The sequence below is a fragment of the Brassica napus genome, chromosome A9 (assembly GCF_020379485.1).
Source record: "Brassica napus cultivar Da-Ae chromosome A9, Da-Ae, whole genome shotgun sequence".
NCBI classification, from domain to species: Eukaryota; Viridiplantae; Streptophyta; class Magnoliopsida; order Brassicales; family Brassicaceae; genus Brassica; species Brassica napus.
In genome coordinates, this window is record NC_063442.1 from 44225516 (window position 1) to 44244852 (window position 19337).

The window sequence follows — 19337 nt, forward strand, 5'->3', positions numbered from 1 at the left end:
TCAATGAAAAAGATACAGCTGAACAAGCACATCAAGTTACACAGTTGGCTTTAAATTGGTTGTTTATTCAGCTTATACAACATGTTCATGCATATTCATATACTTTCTGTTTGAAAAGAAATGAAAATTTTAATTTTCACGCATATTAAAAAAAGATATAATTTTGATTATCAATACATATTTTTTGTAATATCCTATATATTAAAAGAGAAACATTATCATTTAATGCTTTCACACTATATTGGACACGTGACAGCTTCACATCAATTTTAATTTAAGCATGCTGACATGTCGGTTTCACAATTATTTAACAATTAATGCGTTCACACACTAATTTTTTTAACTCCATTGATGCAATTTAATGTGTTCACATTAATCTTTTTTACTCAGTTCATTTTTAAATCTTGCATTTTTAACTTTTGTATTAGTGAACTGATTTTTTTCTGTACAACAACTGAATAATATCATTTGAAAGAAAGAAATTAGAAAATCATTAAGATTCGCATCAACTAAAATGCTAAAATGAGAATGTTTTTAGAAATTTAAAGTTTTGTATGTTGCCAAAATTAGTCATTGTTGATGTTTCTGTACACGAAGACAATAAATAGTTGTGATTGATTATGAATTAAAAAAATTGAAGTAAAAAACACCACGCACAAAGTCGAATCTTTAGTTTAGCCAAATATTAATTTTCTTTACGGAATTTTCATATCAGACCAGGAATTAGAAATATAATCAGATTGGTAGTATACTCATAAAACAGAATTTTTTAAAAAGAAAGATCATGAAATCGATTGAAAAACATAACTCATGTGCCTACCGAAGATATCACATTATTTTTCACGCAGCTCTAACACTTTTCATTCGATTGTATCGTGTTTTTATTATATTTACCAAGAATTTTTTATAAGAAACTACATGTTATTAGTTATAGACTACATCAGTTTTGCAACATGCCGAACAATATTGACATGACATCCAACCATTTTTACTGGTATTCTTAAAGTATGATCCAATAATTATGTATTTTAAATAAGCCAATATTTGTTTTACATTTATTTTATTTTGTTTTATATTATTAGAAGAAAATAAGCATGGGTAAAATATATACATGTATCTGACGAACTGAACCGAAATAGATTTGAAATTAATACTAAACACAAACTAAAACTGACTAAGTACTCATATTGATCTATAAGTTTAATATCCAGATAACCAAATTCGAGAAAAAAAATCTAAATCACAATTATATATTTAGATATATTAATTATTTTAAATTTTATATCTATTAGATATTCAAAATATAAAAATATCTAAAAATTATCGACGTAGTCTCAAGTAAATATATAAAATAATAGAAAATATTCAAAATACTGGAAATATTTATTTTTTCTCCATCCAACCCATATTTAAAATTGAACTAATTTTTATGTAAATTTAAATATTTATTCTTACATCATTCAAATTTTTATATTTTATATTATTTTATTTTTGGATTATGAGGATTTAAGTATATTTGGATTTTTGTTAAAAAAATACATAATTAAGATGGATACCCGAACTCGAGTCTGAACTCCGCAATGATTCGAACTAAATCCAAAAATTGTAAATATCAGAATACAATTTAAATTTCTAACTCTAAAAATCTGAAATTTGAATATATCAACTGAATCCTAACGGATATATGTATGTTCATCTCTAAAAAAAACTATACAACAAATCTTTAGTACAACATACAATAAATAATCTAATAAATTATTTCACTTGTGCGGAGATTACTACCTATTTAACTGCTATTAATCAATAGAAATCCAATAAACATACTCATGTTTTTTTTTAAATTTACAATTTATTACTTAATGTATTGAAATATAAAAAATATAAAAATTTTAAGAACCAATTTTTTTCTAAAACGAAAATCTTACTAGTTACACAGCTGACTATTGTTTGGTTGTTTATTCAGCCAATGAAACATGTTCATGCCTATTCATGTACATACTTTTATGCGTATTAACCAAGAGGATATATAGTTCGTGATGGTAACTATAACACTGAAGATAACTAAAACCAGCCATGTTTGTTTGTTTCTTAACGATAATTAGGAGACTCACTTCCTCTTGCCGTTCCCAATAATGAGGAACTCGAGCGTAACGTCAGGAGGAACTCTCGATGGTGCGGCAGCATTTGTGGCCAAAGCGGAGGACGAAGGAGGAGGGAACTGAGTCCACTGAGTTGTAGATGGCCGGCCATTGTTTAGGACGACTCTGCTCGATCGGTTCTCTAAGAAATCAGCTGAGGAAGTGACTCGAACACTAGACCCAGCAACTGCTTTTCTTGAAAAACTCCGGTTCCTAGATATAGTGATTGGTCTCTCCTTGTTAACCTGATTCAACAAAACAAAAAAAAGATTATTTTTGTTAAATCCACAGTTCTCGAATCCTAGAATCAGGGCCGGATTTAGGCACAACCGCACGAAACATTGACCTTGGTCCCTCTGAAAAATTTGTAGTTTATATACTTAAAGTATAGACTCCCAAAACTATGCAAATTTTATTATTAATTTTTTTTAAATTAATATTTATAGTCTCTAAAATCTCAGATCTAGGCACAGTGGCACGAAACATCGACATTTCCTGAAAATTTTGGAGGTTATATACATAAAGTATCGGGGCGTTACAAGTGGTATCAGAGCTGGTTAGCCATCTCGGTTCTGACCCGAGAGGTATCTTGAGACCTGTCCTGGGGTGCAACAAAGACGTTGCGTTCTTTGAGAGAGGGTGGATTGTAACATCCCAATTTGTGATATGTGGAAAATGCTTAAGAGAATTGATTTGGCTACCTATATCACCAAAGTTGACTTACCTTTTCTGTCACACATCCGTTTAGGACTCTAGAGTTAAGCGTGCTTGGGCTGGAGTAGTGAAATGATGGGTGACCTATCGGGAAGTGATTCGCGATACCGTGCGAGTGAGGCCAAAGCACGAAAAAAGTCGGGTGGTGATTGCATGATCAGTAAACAAGACTCTAGAGCCTTGGAAAATTAACGGACCGACTGTCGGATAGAATGGGACCCACAGGCCGAGAGAGCGGACGTGGGTGGCGTTACATTTTATTTTATTGAAAGTTTTTCATAAGAACACCTTAATTATAGGAAAATAAAATAGATATTACAATAATCATTCCAACAGCAACGACAACAGAAACAACAGCAACAACAACAGAAACTACTACAATAAAAACATATTAATGCTTTTCATAAAGAACCCTAGTTTCTCTTATCCAGAATCATATTTTGCTTGTTTGATATCAAGAAAAACCCAGCCTTAACGTCAAGTCGATGGAACTCGAGATGGCCCCGCCTTGCTCCGTCGCAGTATCCTGCGGTGTCCGTTCCTCCAGCTGGCTAAGAAGCGGAAGCGTACGTAAGCCTTCCGATGGCATCATCGGAAAGAGATCCATCAGCTTCGGCTTCTCTTGCTGCCCAAACAAAACATTAGTGCTAGCCGGAGTCATTGCCAGAGATCCTCTGAGAAGCCTCCCTTGTTCATCTGTAGGACCACTACGGTAAATGTTCAAGTCAGGACGATTCATTGCCGGGAAAGTAGGATTAGGGTTACGGTTAAGGTTCGGGTAGTGGCGGAAGGTGGCAGGTGCGGGGGCAGGTCCGAGGGCAAGTGCGGGGGCAACGGCAGATGATGAGAAGTTGGAGTAATGATGATTGGAGTGAAAAGTGTTTGTGTGTGTGATTAGGTCTTGAGGTGTGAAGAAGATTCTCTGACAAAGAGAACATTCTAGGCGGTTTGAAACTCGAGTGAGATCTTTTCTCATGCCAAATCCAGCATTCATTTTCTGCAAAAGGATTGAGATTTAGAGGGAGAGATAGCTATATGATATGAAGAAGCTAAGACACATATATTGAACTATTTATATACAAGTTTTTTTTCTTGGTAAACTTATATGCAAGTTTTGTGTACAAGAGATAGGATATGCATGATGCCAGCCTTCTATTCGAGGAAATCTCTTTTCCATGTTTGTTGATATCATCATAATTGGGGCTGGGAAAGATATCTATAAATCTGATTTCATTCGTTATTTGTCGTGATTTGAACAAATCCATATATCCGTAAAACGCTGCGAATCAAAGCAGAAACTAATATTTAATATCCTACAAATATTAAAAAAACTAGGAACAAATATCCGATCCGATCCGTTAATTATATGCATATATATACATATATTTAAATAATTATATATACAAACTATTTTTTTTTGAAGACGCCCATCTTCTAAGATCAAGTGGTATGCGGGTTTGAGTCGTTCTGAAGAGACGTTCTGTCCGGCTGGATCTGATCTATATGGGAAAAAGAGTACCGCTACATCTCGCCTTCTTAGCGAGAGAATCTGCACACAAATTCTAGTCATGGGTATGCGGGTGATTCTGAACTCCAAAAACCCGTCTCTTAGAAGTCAGAATGAAACTAGCTCGGAGGCAAAGGCCGGCCAGTCGAAAGGGTTTGCAATCATGTCCACCAGTTCCGAGCAATCCGTCTCCATTTGGACCGCAGTGAAATGTAACTCTCGTAAACAAGACATTGTCCATATGAATCCTTCCATCTCTGCATGGAGGGCTGATAGGCTTTTCCGGCATCATTGTAATCCAAATCTTTCGACTCCCATTGGGTCGTTGTAGAACCACCCTAGTCCACTGACTGTGCCATCATCGATCCATGACACATTTGACAGGTCGGGCGTTGGGGGGCCACATAGAGAGTCAAGGTAACTAACGGAGCAGATCGTGCCTCCCCTTCCTCTTCCACTTCGTCCTCAGGTAAGCAATTATTAAATTATTATATTTTCTTTAATATTTTTATTTATTAAATTAATTATTTTAGTTATTAAATTCTTTTAATTAAATATAATTTTGAATTATATATTATTATTGTAAATAATTTTAGATATTTATTATGTAATAATTATTATTTTTATTTTATTTTTAATTTAAAAAAAACGGATCGGATAGTCCGCGAATAATTAAAATTGTCACGGATATTCGAAATAACGAATACTTAAAATCTTACAAATCGAAGCTGATTGAGAACTTAAGTATTTGTATGGTGGTATGTAGCGGATCACGAATAATAAGACTTTTTCGAATATCCGTTCCGTGCCCATCATAATTAATATGATAATGATGAAATGTATAGCTTTAGCGATATGTCAACAAGTATGAATTTATTTTAGAATTTTAGAAAAAATATTTTCTATAGAATTATGTATGTACATATGTCTTATCATATATAGAAGTCGAGCATATTGTACGGAAAATTTATGAGGTAAGATGCTTTTAATGCTAATAGAAATTTTAGAATAATGATTTTGTTCATTTTGATAAGGATATTAATGGTATGTTACTTGTTTGTGGGAAAGTAGTCCATCACTTATATACTTATATACAGTGAAACTTCTATAAATTAATATTGTTGGGACTATACCAAAACAATTTTTTTTTTATTAATTTATAGAGATATTAATGTATTGATATACTAATTGAAACAAAAACTCAATTTTAGACTATGAAATTATATTATTTTATAGAGATCTTTAGTGTATATTAATTTATAGAGTATTAATTTAAAGAGGTTATACTAGATATATTATTTTGTTTTGTTTCAGGGAGTATATTTCTTAGAGCATGACTAATGAGGAGTTCTTAGAGTGATGTTTTTAGCGGAATATAAGAAACCGTCTCTTAACTTTTAATAACCCATTCTTAGCTTTTTTGGTTAAAATTTAAGAGACAATTTCTTATATTCCGCTAAGAACCTCACTATAAGAACCATCCATTAATCATGTTGTTAGTTTCTCTACTGTATTATACAATATATTTTTGGTAAAATCTTAATGAGTTATTCTGGTAAATACCTATGTTACATGGAAACGAAAACGGGTGTGTGGAAGCGGAAGCATATAAAAGCGCATAAGCAAGATTTTTTTAAAAATTAAGAAGCGGGTACATGTTGAAAGCGTATCCATATATATATATACACATATATAAGAATTTTTTTAAAAAACACACATAACTTAAATGATTTAAAATTAAAATAGAGCATTTAGTCATTTATAATAATTTTAAATGATTTCATATTAAATATGTGAAAACACACATAACTTAAATTTAAAATAAATTATTATATTAATTATTTTTTAAACTTTATAATTAATTAACATATTATATTTGGATTTTATATAAATTAAAAACTACAATTTTTTATATAAAATATTATGTTTTTTTAATAATGGAAACGTGATTCCAAAACAGAATCGTAAACTTCCAACGTATTTCTAAAAAGAATATTTTAGAAACATTTTGGAAGCAAGATTCTGTAAGCTTCCACAAGGTTCAGATTCCGATTCCGGTTCCAAAGCGAGAAGCGGATGTCCGATGAAGCTTCCGTGCAACGTAAGTAAATACTAACACAAATGAATTATTTGTTGCTGGTCTTCCATGCGAGTTAATATTCCATTTAAGATGTTAAAGTTAAACTATCCAAACTTATTTGCCATAAAGATGAACCTTCAGACGGAAAACTAAATTAATTACTTAGCTTATGTGCATCGAAGCTTATGTGCATCGACTAAATGGTTAAAATACTTACATGGTATTAGTATGGAAAACAAATCTAAATACAAAGTCGTAAATCATGAAAATGTGATTTAACTGGTTAAATTTGATTCAAAATTAATTAGTAAGCACATAGGTAAAACAGAAAATTATTATATTCAAATTGTAAAATGTACATTGGATTGAATTCCATATATGCAAATATCTATTTCTAGGATTGTTATGCTACTAAATCAGAAATTATAAGAAAATGTTAAAAGTGGACAAAATGTGGTAGTAAATATAAGAGAAATAATCTTTTGCATATGATGATGAATCAATGAAAAAGATACAGCTGAAAGTTGTCCAAAAAAAAAAAGACAGCTGAACAATCACATCAAGTTACACAGTTGGCTATAAATTGGTTTTTATTCAGCTTATAAAACATGTTCATGCATGTTCATGCATATTCATATACTTTGTTTCAAAAAATGTAAATTATAATTTAAAAAAAAGTACATTATAAAACTTTCACACATATTAAAAAACATATATAATTTTGATTATCAATACATATATTTTGTAATTAACTATTAATGAATAGAATTCCAATAAACATAGTTATATTTTTTGAAATTTACAATTTATTACTTAATGTATTGAAAATATAAAAAATAAAAACAAATTAAAAACCAATTTTTTCTAAAACGAAAATCTTACTAGTTACACAGCTGACTATTGATTGGTTGTTTATTCAGCCAATGAAACATGTTCACGCATATTCATGTACATACTTTTATGCGTATTAACCAAGAGGATAGTTGGTGATAGTAACTATAACACTGAACATAATTAAAACCAGCCATGTTTGTTTCTTAACGATAATATTGAGACTCACTTCCTCTTGCCGTTCCCAATAGTAAGGAACTCGAGCGTCACGTCAGGAGGAAGTCTCGATGGTGCTGCAGATTTTGTGGCTAAAGAGGACGAAGGAGGAGGGAACTGAGTCCTCTGAGTTGTAGCTGGCCGGCCATTGTTTAGGACGACTCTGCTCGATCGGTTCTCTAAGAAATCAGCTGAGGAAGTAGCTCGAACACTAGACCCAGCAACTGCTTTTCTTGATAAACTCTGGTTCCTAGATATAGTGATTGGTCTCTCCTTGTTAAACTGTTTCCAACAAAACAAAAAAGGTTCTTTTTGTTAAGTCCATAGTTCTCGAATCCTAGGATTTGGACGGATCTAGGCACAGTCGCATGAAACATTGACCTTGCTCCCCCAAAAATCTCCGGCCCTGCCTATGCCTATGATATACTATAACTTACAAGAACAAAAGAAGTAGGTTACTAACCGTCTCTCTAGATGCAAAAACGTTCTCTGAGGTTCTTGGTCTACTAGACCAATCAGCTTGAACGCCAGTCCCTGAGCCATTTCTTCTGGTGTATGCCTCGAAAACACCTGAGAGTCTATCCCGAGTGCCTTGCCCTGCTGAATATTATTCCAGAGAGTAGTGTGTTAGTATTCTAGCTTCTCAACCTCTATTAAGTTGGCGTAACTATATATCTTTACTAAGAACAAATGTGAAGCTTACTTGAAGGCTTTTCTGCTTTCTCGGCAGATGGTGGAATTGGAATGTTCAGAGCTGGTCTTAGGCTTGGCTATTAAGAACAGAGGCAAAGCATGAGAAGGTTGTTAATTACTCTACTGATATAATAAACGATTCTGCACGTGTAGCTTCAGAACGGTGGACTTACTCTTGGTCTGGCATTGGAACTGGAACTGGAGCCGAACTGGGGATACCTCAGTATTGTCCAATCGAATACATAGTCAAACTGGTAACCTGCACACATGAGAACCAAATCAGTTTCTTGAGAATTTTCTTTAGAATTATTGAAAGATAGAGAATAAGTGTATACCTTCTCGGATGAATAGGTCTCTGAAAAGCTTCTTTAAGTAGGAATAATCTGGTTTGTCTTCAAACCGTAACGAACGCACGTAGAGGAAATAAGATGTGAACTCAGGTGGAAAGTTTTTACAGAGGACCTCCACTGGTGTAAGTCTTTTCTTTTCGCTGATCTTGTCATACTTCTGCTTCTTGGTTCCTGCACGAAGTCCTTGCCATGGAAGGCTGAAAAGAGAAATTACAGATCAGAAACAAGTCTAATATATACAATAAAGAGTAGACTTATTGATTTACCTTCCTCGGAGAAAATACATAAGCATATAGCCAAGAGATTCCAGATCATCCCTCCTACTTTGCTCTGTTATATTAAAATACTAATTAAGAAACTGATGTAGTGTCAAGTCTCTCAAGTGCATGCAAGTTGATGGTAAACATGAGAAGCAAGAAACAAATTAAAAAACTAACCAATTCCAAGATGAGTGTTAACACTTGCATACCGAGCTGTTCCTGTAAGATTCTTGTTATCTCTGGGAAGCAACAACACTTTCAGATTAGCAAAAGTGAAAGCCATCAAAGAACAAAAGCTAAACTTTGGGTAGCTATTCAAGTTGAAATGTATTATTGTAATGCAACCTGAATATTTTCTACCAATGTTCAAAAAATCACTAGGCGGTTACTAGGCAGGCACTTTATAGAGAACTACTGATTTGCCGCCTAAACCGATTTTTAGAACAACTTTCTACATGAGGAGACAGAGTAGGCACCTGTAAGGAATATGCTTGTGTGTTTGAAGATCTCTATACTTTTTCGCTAGCCCATAGTCAATGATGTAAACCTGTAAAGTAATAGACCAAGATGGTATTTAAACCAAATTTATGAAAAATGCTCAAGCTCTCAAACTGTACTCACCTGGTTAGCTTTGCGGCCAAGACCCATCAAGAAGTTATCTGGCTTAATATCACGGTGAAGAAAGCCTCGCACATGCATATACTCCACTCTGTTTAACTAACATAAACAAAAATTGAAACCAAGTGTAAGCACATGGAATCAAGTAGAAGAAAAAAGAAAAAGAAGAATGAACTATTACCATCTGATCAGCGAGCATTAGAACAGTCTTGAGAGAGAGAGATCGACTGCAATAGTTGAAAAACTCCTCCAAACTAGGACCAAGAAGGTCTATCACCATACAGTTGTATTCACTCTCAACACCAAACCATTTGAGGTGAGGAATACCAGCTTCAATAACACAAAGCCACATTATATTAACATAAACATGAGAAAAAAAGATTGAAGAGTGAAGAGTCAAAAGCAAAAAAAACATACTTCCTCCTTGGAGAAGCATATAAAGCTTAGACTCATAATGAAGCTGAGGATGCCTAGATCGAAGAGGCTCCTAACAAAAATATCAACACACAAAGGGGTGAGAAACATTAACATAATCAGCTTTTAACCAGTGTTCTAAAAACGGTCTAGGTGGACTAAACAATTTTTTTTTTTTTTGCTTAAGAGGACTAAACAATTTTTACAAACTTGGTTTTTAAAAAATCAGTCTAAGCGTTCAAAAAATCAGTCTAGGCGCTGGCATAAATATTAATCCTCTCTAACCACCGCCTAGCGATTTCTTGAACATTGCTTTATAATACTAAACTAGAATCAATTGGCACTTACGAGCTTAACAGCAACTTCATCTCCAGTTTGTACATTCACTCCTGAACCAAAACATATAAAAGTTAGAAAAAAAAAGTAAAGACAAACAAGAAAATAAAAAATGAATTAATTACCTAGAAAGATTTCACCGAAGGATCCACTTCCAAGCTTCCGACCAAGCTTGAACTTGCCACCAACCACACGATCCATTTTTTTTTTATTACAAATCTCCAATCAAAAAGTAACCCTTTTTAAAACTTCTTCTGTGTATCCAACCCCAATTCAATTCAATGAAGAACCTTTGATCACCAATCAAAAGTTTTTTTTTTAACCCAAAATCGAATTTGCGGAATAAACCTGAAAGTATTCAACTTTACAAACTTAGCTTCTGCTACAAAACCAAAACTAGAATCACCCATTTACATAACCATCATGATCGAGCTGTTACCGACATCTTTCGAGACCAAAGCTTGAGACTTTAGGACAAGGAGAAGAAGAAAAACGCGGAGAGAAACGTTAACGGTTGACAAAGAATTGGTCTTTAGACTGCTATACGGATTAGGTAGAGCTCGATTCAGTTTATATATATTCTTTGGAAATATCAAATCACAAGAGCCTCAGAGATTTTTTTATATTTCATTTTCATAGTTTGCCTTATCTTGAATAGACAGAAAAGTCAATAACTCTTTGCTTTAATTGCGTGCTAATTTGTACTTACTCTCTCTCTCTCTCTCTACACATGGTAATGTAATCAAATGTTTCTCTTTTTATTTTTTTGTATTATTATTAATAGAAACTTTTGAGTCACCGTTAAAAATATAGGAAACCAACATTAAGTTCCATTATTTATAATATTGATTCTTATATTAAATCACATATTTGAGCTTGGAATTGGATGCCTTTGTTTTTTTTTTCTTCTTACTTTCGTCGGCAATATTGATTCTAATTAGCAAGGTATATTTTCCAGTGTCATGCACTAAAACTATTTTTATAATTTATTGTTAATGCCATTGCAATGATCTAATTTTGATAGTATTATAATGTTTAGAGCTATTTTCGGTTAATTGTGTACATTGAGTTTGTCAATGGTTATCTACTACTGAATAAGGTGTCATCCAAAAAAAAATATGTTAATTTTAATCTTGTCTTTTGTTTACATTTTATTCACTAACCCTGTCAAACATGCAGTACTAATAGCTGATTTTTTTCAAACCAACCAAGATATATTCTAAAGCGTTAAAGTTGAGATAAGATCATAAGAAACATCGAAAGAGAAAAATTAAATAATGTTTCAAGAAAGTTAACAAAAATAAATGATTAATTTTAGTATTATAAAATTGCTTATAAATGTCGTAGAACTCAGCTATAACAATGAAAATAAACCTGTAACAAAAATAAATGATTTTTTTTTCCTCCTGCTTTTCATTTTATTACCCAGTGTCCCTAAAGCTTTCACTGGTGAGCCATAGTTTCTTCTTGACAACAAAACGACGTTTCAAGTGAATTGTTTCCTTAAAATTTGCTAAGTAAATGTTTTAAAGTTGCTTTACAAGAAACTAAAACACAAGATAAAAACATCAATGAGCTATGACTTCACTGAAGTTCAGCATAAAATGATCGTATAGTGAAAGTTTTATGGGATGACACAGGTTGATTCATTGATTGTATTGAAAATCCTAGTATTATTCTATAAATAATGTTTTGGGCAAACGATTATGGCTACAAAATGGATTATCAATTTATGTAGAATTACTTATTCCATTAGTTACACGGATTGCTACAAGTTTTGGAAAAATGGTTATAAATGATCAAAACACAAAGCGCAATGTTATTCTTGCTGCTATTATTACAAAACCTAAAATGTAGAAGTGTGAATGTTTGTGTCTTTACTCTTTATACCTTGTCATGATAGCATAGATATTGAGCCCAATGGGAAGGCCCACGCCCTGAGGATTTGGTGAAAGATACTTGAGTTAAATTCTGACCTTTTATTTGGTTTGTGTTTCATGATGACGAACGACAAGTTCATAGGCGTGACAAGCTACACTCTGTTCGTGGGTTTGCAATAGCGAAAATATTATAACATTTCTTTGCTTACGCTTCTTTAGGCTCCATGACTTCAGCAATCATTATCAAGGTTAATGCAGCGATCTTAGATTAATTTAATTTTCCAGAATTTGAAAAAAAGATGCGTCTGCCGGGAGTCGAACCCGGGTCTATTGCTTGGAAGGCAATTATCCTAACCGTTGGACTACAGACGCTTCTGTTCGACCTGAATATCAACAGTAAGACAATGTTTCTAGGCTCAGCGTTATTCAGCTAATTCAAATGGTTTTCAATTGTATCAACGAAAAAGTTAGTAAACTTGATCGAAAAGTAACTAATTATAGAAGCATGAGATTAATACCTGTCTATCTCTCACTTTAGCAAAGCCCTTATCTTGTTCTTAGCGACAAGACCACCAATCTTACGACATGTCCGATCAGACCTAACGGCGGCGGGAAAAGGGATTTTAGGTGAACAAGTAATCAGACTTGACTGATGCTGGCTCGTCAACGGCCGCCGGTGGGTCCAGTAGCGACGACGCCGTTGAAGCAATGAAAGTGAAACAAGAGATTGGTGTAGTAGACAAAAAAGGTTAGTTTCTTTGTGCTACTTATAAGGCGAGCCCACATTTTTAATCAAATATTATTCCTTTCGAATTCGATAAAAAAACTTTCCTCTTCACTTTCTTATATGTTTATATTTTAAAATACATTTTGTTATCTTGGTTTAGTATAACATTAGTTGAAAATATTATTAATATTAGTTAAAACAAGGTTTACCTACATTTTAAGTTTTTTTTTTACCTTCAGACGGAAATAATACCTTTATAAAGCAAATAAAATATATGTTCTTTTCTTGTAACATAAAATATATGTTCTATAACAATTCTGATGACCCCTGCACGTACTAATAATCAAACCCCTGCACGTACTAACATTAAATCTTCTCCATTTTTCTTAGTTTGATTTACATTTATCTTTGATTCTAAATTTAAACTTTTGGTTTATAGTTGTTTCAAATGTGTAATTCTGAAAATTATATAATAATCAAAACATCCACAATGAGTTACTGAACTCATTTGCCAATCAGAATTGTTTTAAAAATGTACGCATCAGGTAAAAATGTAAAACAGTAAAAAAGTCTGAAAGAATATTACATACGCATATTTTGAGTGTTGGAAGGTGCGGTTACAATATGCCTCTCAGATTTGTACGTTTGTGATGGACACAAAATTACTCATAAATCGGTATGGTCGAAATTTCGTTTGACAATATATTTGAAGTTAAAACTGGTTTTAGTAAGATAGTTTCATCGAACCAAAAACTATACGAAATAGTTATCATTTTTTTCACTCAAATACAGGAATACGTACTGAACTAGAAAACAAAATTATATTATATGGATATCAAAATTAATGCTTGGCTTTCTCTTTCAGTAGTTGGCGTTTGCAAGACTTTTTACGCTCGTTTAGATAAGTATATAACATGGAGTTACAATTATATCAAATCATATATAGCTTACTACACAATATATAACATAAAAAGATGTTTCATTTATCCATCATTTTCAAATGGTGTATTACATTAATTCTCAAAACTAATTACACAAGGACCCGGCCATTTGAACCATGAAGTTCTAGAAATCAAGATGACTGGCGCTTAAAGAGGCTTATTCGGTATAGAAATAGATTGACAAATAAACTTGCCAATAATACATTTCTTATAATACTTATCATGCTTGGGATTATTTTCGTTATAAATGGGAATGGTCTGTCACTTAACTCTCAGTCTAATACGACTGTATTCCCTTTATTGCCTGTTACCCATGTTAATATTATTAATCTTGTTATAGTTCTCTCCATATTCGAGAAGTTCATCCAAAACACTGTCGTCCAAGTACTCAAACTCAAAAACTTGCCTCGACGAGGAAGAGGTTGCCGCAGTAGCTGCAGAGTTGGATAAAGATCCGCTTCCCATATTATACTCGTGAGGGAAGTTGAGAATGGCGGCTTGGCCTCTCATAGAATAGGCTGCTCGGTCATAGGCTCGAGCCGCGTCTTCTGCAGTTTCAAACGTCCCTAGCCACACACGCTCACCGTGCTTCCTTGAATCTCTTATTTCCGCTGCATATTTCCCCCAAGGCCGTCTCCTTACGCCCCGGAACTTCCCTTGCTCGGCTCCTCCTCCTCCTCCACCACTACGACTCCCTTGATCCATATATGTATATGTGTGTGTGAGAAGAGAAACAAAGGCAAAGTGAATAATTAATAAGAAGAAATGTATGTTCGATGGACGGACACAAGCTTGAGCGTATGATTTGTATTTGTCGTTGTGTGTTTTATCTGCATGGGTTGAATGAGATTTCATTTCGGGGATTTATATAGAGAAGGAAACAAGTGGGTCCATTAACCTAATATTCGATTTCGAAGCCTCCACTTATCAAAGGTTATATATATTCTTTATACCTTTTTCAAAATCTATGTTCCTTATATAATATTTTTTCCTTATAGATATTGGTATGTGAATTCACTACATTTGGCATTTTCTATCATTTTGTTATTTATTTGGGAAAAAAACGAGCTAAAACCTGCCATTGTTTTTCAAGTCTGAAAAAAACTACTGATAACCAACTTGCTTTGGTCTAGTGGTAAAGGAGCTTCAGCTGGAGTGTCTGCCTCTGGGTTCGAGCCTTGGCCACTGCGGAATTTATATATGGGCTGCAGCATCCGAGACCGAAGACCGTTACGCGGTGAGCCACCTGGTGACACTCGGGTCCATGTTCACTTCGATCTTTAATCTGGACCACCACGGTGGGACCAGGTAGCAAAAAAAAAAAACTACTGATAATATATAGGGTTTCCAAAATGTACAACATATGGCATATCTATCTGTAATAACATGCATGGTCAAAATAAGGTATCCAAAGTTTTGTTGTTGAATTTAAATTTTTGTGTTTATATGTGTATATATGATAATAATTGTGATTATTTTATTTGTATATTATTTAATATATTAACATTAAAAAATCTCGCTTTTTCTATATATGGTATGATGCACTGAAGTTTAAACTCAAATTTTAAATTAATTTTGAATAGTGTTATCCATGGCCAGGCTACCTACACCTCCATTTAAGAACTAGTATGGGTAGTATAAGATATCTCAGATTAAAAAAAATTGAAATAATTTTATTTCAGTTTTGTATTTTTTTAGCCTGCTATTGCATTAGATAAAATACTTTAGATCTTTTTAATCCAACTTGAAAACTTTCCGTAGAAAATTATTTATAAAAATTAGGCAGTATTTTAAAATTATATTAAACAATATCATAGGTTATTTTTCAGCAACAGTAGCAAGATTTTTTGTTACCAAAAATATATGGTGCAACTATATAAAGAGGGAACCATGGTTAATGGGTAGGTCCACTTGGAATATGGTTGACTTGATAGTTGATAGTGCACACGTGGGTTGACTCTCAAAACCGACTCAGAAGTTCTCGTTGGACCATGTTTATACACTTTTTCCACGTGTCTTGAAGGGCGAGATTGTAAACCAAGTAATCGCGGAGTCTAAAGTGTCTGCTTGGTCTTTTAAGATCGATACCTCAATTCCATTTGGTATGAATGGCTTAGTTTCTAAATTAATTATGTTCACATTTGATAAAATATTATATTTATTTTTTCTGAACATAAAATATTATATTTTATAAATGGTCTTTTGTATCTTTAAGTTGTGAACGCAACACAAAAGGTATTGCAATTTGATTTTATACTAATTAAGCATCTCAGACTTGCGTATCATTTACATATTGTGATTATTATTTTAAAAGACTAACTTATCATCGTTGCATTTGATATCTATACAAATGTTAAATATGTATACAAAAGCAAAATTCAAACTTATAATCAAAATACATTTAACCGTATAAATACTATATAATATCATTTAACATTAACAAAGAAAAATTATCAGTTATTTTGTCAAATTAACATTCTAGTCACAGAACTAAAAAACTTTTTTTTTTAGGTTTAGTAACTTTTTCAGATCTACTATTATCACCATCTTTAGTTTATTTGCAGACTCACAGATGAATCGGCCCTTGAGTTTGTTTGGGCTTATGATCTTTGCATTTTCATGACGTCTTCGGAAAACAACTCAACCTACAACCTTTAAAACGTAAATCCACAACCTATAATATACATACTCTAGAATCTTATAACTACAAAACGGGCATCAGCTTTGAGCCAACAAGTATCAGTTAACTAGGTCCACAAAACTCCTCGGTAGAGTTCCATCAGAATAACAAGAGTGTGTCACTATCATTAAGAAACTTCTACGACTCTTTATTAAAAAAGAAGAAGAATCTTCTATGAGAGGACTTCGTAAGAGTGAACATTCCATAGTATATTTCACCCGTTAATTCAATTATTTTACTGACACTAGTACTCAAATTGATTTTTGTTAACCTATTAAGCTATTTGTCACGTGGGTTTTCCTGATGATTCATGCATCCTTGTGATTTAGGATCAAAATATCTACAATTAACGTTAAGTCAGTTGTAAAAAAAAAAGAAAACGACATGTCCGATGTATCTAGATGATGGTTAATTCATGATCATAGTCACAAAGTGGATCTACTACTACATCTATAGCTAATTTTCTTTTTGTATATTTTTTAAAAAATAATACATTAGTTAGCCTTTTTTGGCTGCTCCTAGTCGTGGATTCGATCCTCTATGTGCCCGTACATATTTAAAACTTTATTTTAGTCTACAATGCAGCTGTATGGAGCAGTTCTCTTTCTTCTCTCTCCATCTCTTTTATGTTATACCTGGGTTCCTTTCCCTTCGTCATTATAAAATAATGATTGCGATTCTGCTACTATAAGTAGTTTATATCTGACTCGGTATATATTATTGACTTTGAATCCGACCACTGCAAAGACTGAATTATATGTATATATTAGCTAGAGTAATTACAGCAAATGATTATGTTTTTCATGTTATTATCTATATACAAAGATTAAACCGTTTAAAAAAATCGTACATGAATAAATTAAATTTGTTGCATGTGGTTTTGTTAACATTTTTGAGGCATTTTTTAAACAAAAATTATGTTATAATATGACTACATCTATACTACTTTTCTTGAAATTTTCAAAACGCATAATAGCTTTGTATTAACTTTTAGAAATCAATCATTTCATATTAAAGCCTGATTTACAGTTTAAAGTTAATTAGAGCCTAAATCAAATATTGAGAACAAAAATTAACAAAAACTTTTTCCAAAAATCCAACAATCTTTAAAAGCGAGATGGATCTTCCATCTTAAATCACCAGTAAGCGAATAATAAGCAAATTGAAAATAGTCATTCTTTTTGTAGATTAATAATCCTGAAAAATATATATTGTGTGGTTAAGACTGAAGAAGAATTAGAATACCTTTTGTTGTGGCCACTACGACTAGTGCAAGGGCTCTCTCGAGGTTGGGGACAAGGTAAACCTAGACTCAAAAGTTATGTCTTCGTGCATGAACCAACTTATTGAATATCATATTATTATAATTTATTTTAGGATGAATCTATCATATAATCGGCAATGTTCCATGACGAACCGATACACATAAGCAAAAGTATATTTAACCAAATAGATGAAGCTTCTTTAGTTCAAAATAATAATTGCAAGTTATGTAAAATGTTATGGGTTTATGCATTCTAAGTTATTACTAGTAGCATTCAAAGGTAGTAATATTCTCGTTGGGAAAACATAGTTTAATTCATTAACAAAATCATCGTATGTATAACTATCATGATACATCAACAATTTAGTATTTAAATGTGTCAATTAAGTACCTTGAGTTTCATTTTAAACTACATAAACTACTACTAGTAAATTACGGTTGTGCCCAAAGATATTTATGTCAGATCATGTATAACTTATGCTTTCATATGAATAGCATGATAACTTGAAAATTTTGTTGATTTCCAAAAGAAAAGCTTGAGAAAATTTTGATTTAAAGTTTATTGATATTTTCATGCATAATCATAACTTTTTAGTTGAGATGGTTAGTTAAAGAATAAAAGTTTTTGGAATAAATCTGAAGTCCAATCGCCCGGCCCAAGTTTACGCGTAACCCCCATGATCCACGCAGCTTACCCAATTGGGTTTAGAAATTATGGAACAAACAGGGAGGGATAAACAGATAAAAGCACCCAAATCAAAAGGGTCTCGAAACTAAATCAAATTTAATACATTCCCCTGTGTATAAAAAGAAATTGATAGTAGTGTTAATGATATTTTAAATACTTAGGGAAAACTAGTCAAAGAACTTCAATATTAACATTTTACCACAAAAAAAAAAATTGCAGTTTCTATCATCACTATTATCGGCTTTCGAGACCCTTTTATTTTAACAGTTTAGAGTAATTTAGACGTATTGAATTTTAACTCATTAATGATCCGCAAATATATGAAACAGCATTGGAAAAGGATGTTTTGACTCTCACACACATCAAAAAGTCAAATTACGTTGACCCAAGAAGCTGCTCAAGCTTTCTTGAATAAAAGTCAAATATTTTGTTTAACATCAACTACAAATAAGAGTACAACTTAATTTCGAAAATGAATGAGATTACGTTTTCTTGAATAACGTTTACATTGTTTGCTAGTAGCGTAATACCAAAGATTTCTGTAAAATATCTTCTTAGCAAAAGATATATACTTGATCAATGATCAGCTTAGAGTTTTGGATTAACTAGTAAGTAAATTCTACATATGTTTTACATATAAGAGCCTTCCCCTAAGGATATAATACGATTCTGAATGCAACTAATATAGTTCTAAAAATTATGTATATATATATACATATATATATATAGTTCTAATTTATCTTTGGAACTTCAAAAACGTTAAACCAAAAGAAAATTGTATACGCATAACGTGAATTCTTTGCTGAGCCACGTTTACAAATGTCTGACGCACTCACGTGACCGACCAAGCATCGTGTGCTCCTGATCCGGCTCACTGTTGAAGTCTAAGCTCAGTAGCCCAATTGGCGCATTACGATACATTCTCAGGACCTCATTCGTCAAATAGTCTTTAGTCAATGTCAAAATGAAATATTTAACCTTTTGTTAGGAGTCCTTAAGT

At 32.6% G+C, this 19337-nt stretch overlaps 2 protein-coding genes and 1 non-coding gene across 7 annotated transcripts; all 3 read right to left on the reverse strand.

The window, feature by feature from the left end:
* Window positions 1-7286: 7286 nt before the first annotated feature.
* On the reverse strand, window positions 7287-10899 carry LOC106369241 (casein kinase 1-like protein 13). 5 transcript variants are annotated; one of them, XM_048741972.1, is made up of 14 exons: window positions 10597-10811; window positions 10283-10505; window positions 10170-10210; window positions 9825-9894; window positions 9589-9737; window positions 9411-9506; window positions 9266-9336; window positions 8967-9028; window positions 8796-8859; window positions 8515-8726; window positions 8353-8438; window positions 8190-8256; window positions 7950-8083; window positions 7287-7768 (listed from the first exon to the last, which is right to left on the reverse strand). In XM_048741972.1, the coding sequence occupies exons 2-14, from the start codon at window positions 10356-10358 to the stop codon at window positions 7496-7498; spliced, it is 1401 nt and encodes a 466-aa protein (XP_048597929.1). In that variant the 5' UTR covers window positions 10359-10505; window positions 10597-10811; the 3' UTR covers window positions 7287-7495. The 5 variants fall into 5 exon arrangements, with proteins under 5 accessions (XP_048597929.1, XP_048597927.1, XP_048597928.1 ...); XM_048741970.1 differs by having other exon boundaries at window positions 7950-8086; window positions 10597-10809; XM_048741971.1 differs by having other exon boundaries at window positions 7950-8086; window positions 10601-10797.
* A 1438-nt stretch (window positions 10900-12337) lies between these two features.
* On the reverse strand, window positions 12338-12409 carry TRNAG-UCC. The gene has a single exon. It is a non-coding gene; the product is annotated as a tRNA-Gly (tRNA).
* A 944-nt stretch (window positions 12410-13353) lies between these two features.
* On the reverse strand, window positions 13354-19325 carry LOC106405298 (ethylene-responsive transcription factor 14-like). Its single transcript, XM_048741974.1, has one exon. It carries the CDS (start codon window positions 14558-14560, stop codon window positions 14003-14005), a length of 558 nt encoding a protein of 185 aa, XP_048597931.1. The 5' UTR covers window positions 14561-19325; the 3' UTR covers window positions 13354-14002.
* Between the last annotated feature and the right edge of the window lie 12 nt (window positions 19326-19337).